Source organism: Corapipo altera, unplaced genomic scaffold (genome assembly GCF_003945725.1).
Source record: "Corapipo altera isolate COAL_440 unplaced genomic scaffold, ASM394572v1 55967, whole genome shotgun sequence".
Classification (NCBI taxonomy): domain Eukaryota; kingdom Metazoa; phylum Chordata; class Aves; order Passeriformes; family Pipridae; genus Corapipo; species Corapipo altera.
In genome coordinates, this window is record NW_020888339.1 from 1 (window position 1) to 622 (window position 622).

At 69.8% G+C, this 622-nt stretch overlaps 1 protein-coding gene across 1 annotated transcript in view; it reads left to right on the top strand.

Moving 5' to 3' along the window:
- Positions 1 to 109: 109 nt before the first annotated feature.
- MCM7 (minichromosome maintenance complex component 7) overlaps positions 110 to 622 on the top strand; it is a gene marked incomplete at its 5' end in the record, with an annotated part of 2,551 nt that continues 2,038 nt past the window's right edge. Inside the window, one exon of the mRNA XM_027633072.1 lies at positions 110 to 587. Within this exon, the coding sequence (XP_027488873.1) occupies positions 110 to 587 (478 nt within the window). The remainder of the gene's footprint in view (positions 588 to 622) is intronic.

The following is a 622-nucleotide window of genomic DNA, read 5'->3' on the forward strand; positions in this document are numbered from 1 at the left end:
TCTTCCTCCTCTTCCTCCTCCCTTCCCTTCCTCCCCACCCAACCCCTCTCAGGTTGATGCTCCTCAATCTTGGTGACCCCCTTTGAGGGGTGACCTGCCTTCGCTCCAGGTGTTCTCTGGGAGCTCCGAGGTCACTCCAGGAGCCTTCCTCCCCCTCTCCTCCTCCTCCTGACCCCTTTTCGCCCCTCCCCAGGCCAGTACACGACGGGCCGTGGCTCGTCGGGGGTGGGGCTGACGGCGGCGGTGCTGCGGGACCCCCGGAGCGGGGAGCTGGTCCTGGAGGGGGGGGCCCTGGTCCTGGCCGACCGCGGCGTCTGCTGCATCGACGAGTTCGACAAGATGCTGGAGGGCGACCGCGTGGCCGTGCACGAGGCCCTGGAGCAGCAGAGCGTGGCCGTGGCCAAGGCCGGGGTGCTGGCCACCCTCAACGCCCGCTGCGCCGTCCTGGCCGCCGCCAACCCCGCCCTGGGCAGGTACGACCCTGCCAGGAGCCTGGAGCACAACCTGCAGCTCCCCGCGGCGCTGCTGTCCCGGTTCGACCTCCTCTGGCTGCTCCAGGACCGGCCACAACGGGACAGGGACCTCAGGTGAGGGACAGGAGCCTCAGGTGAGGGGTTTGGGA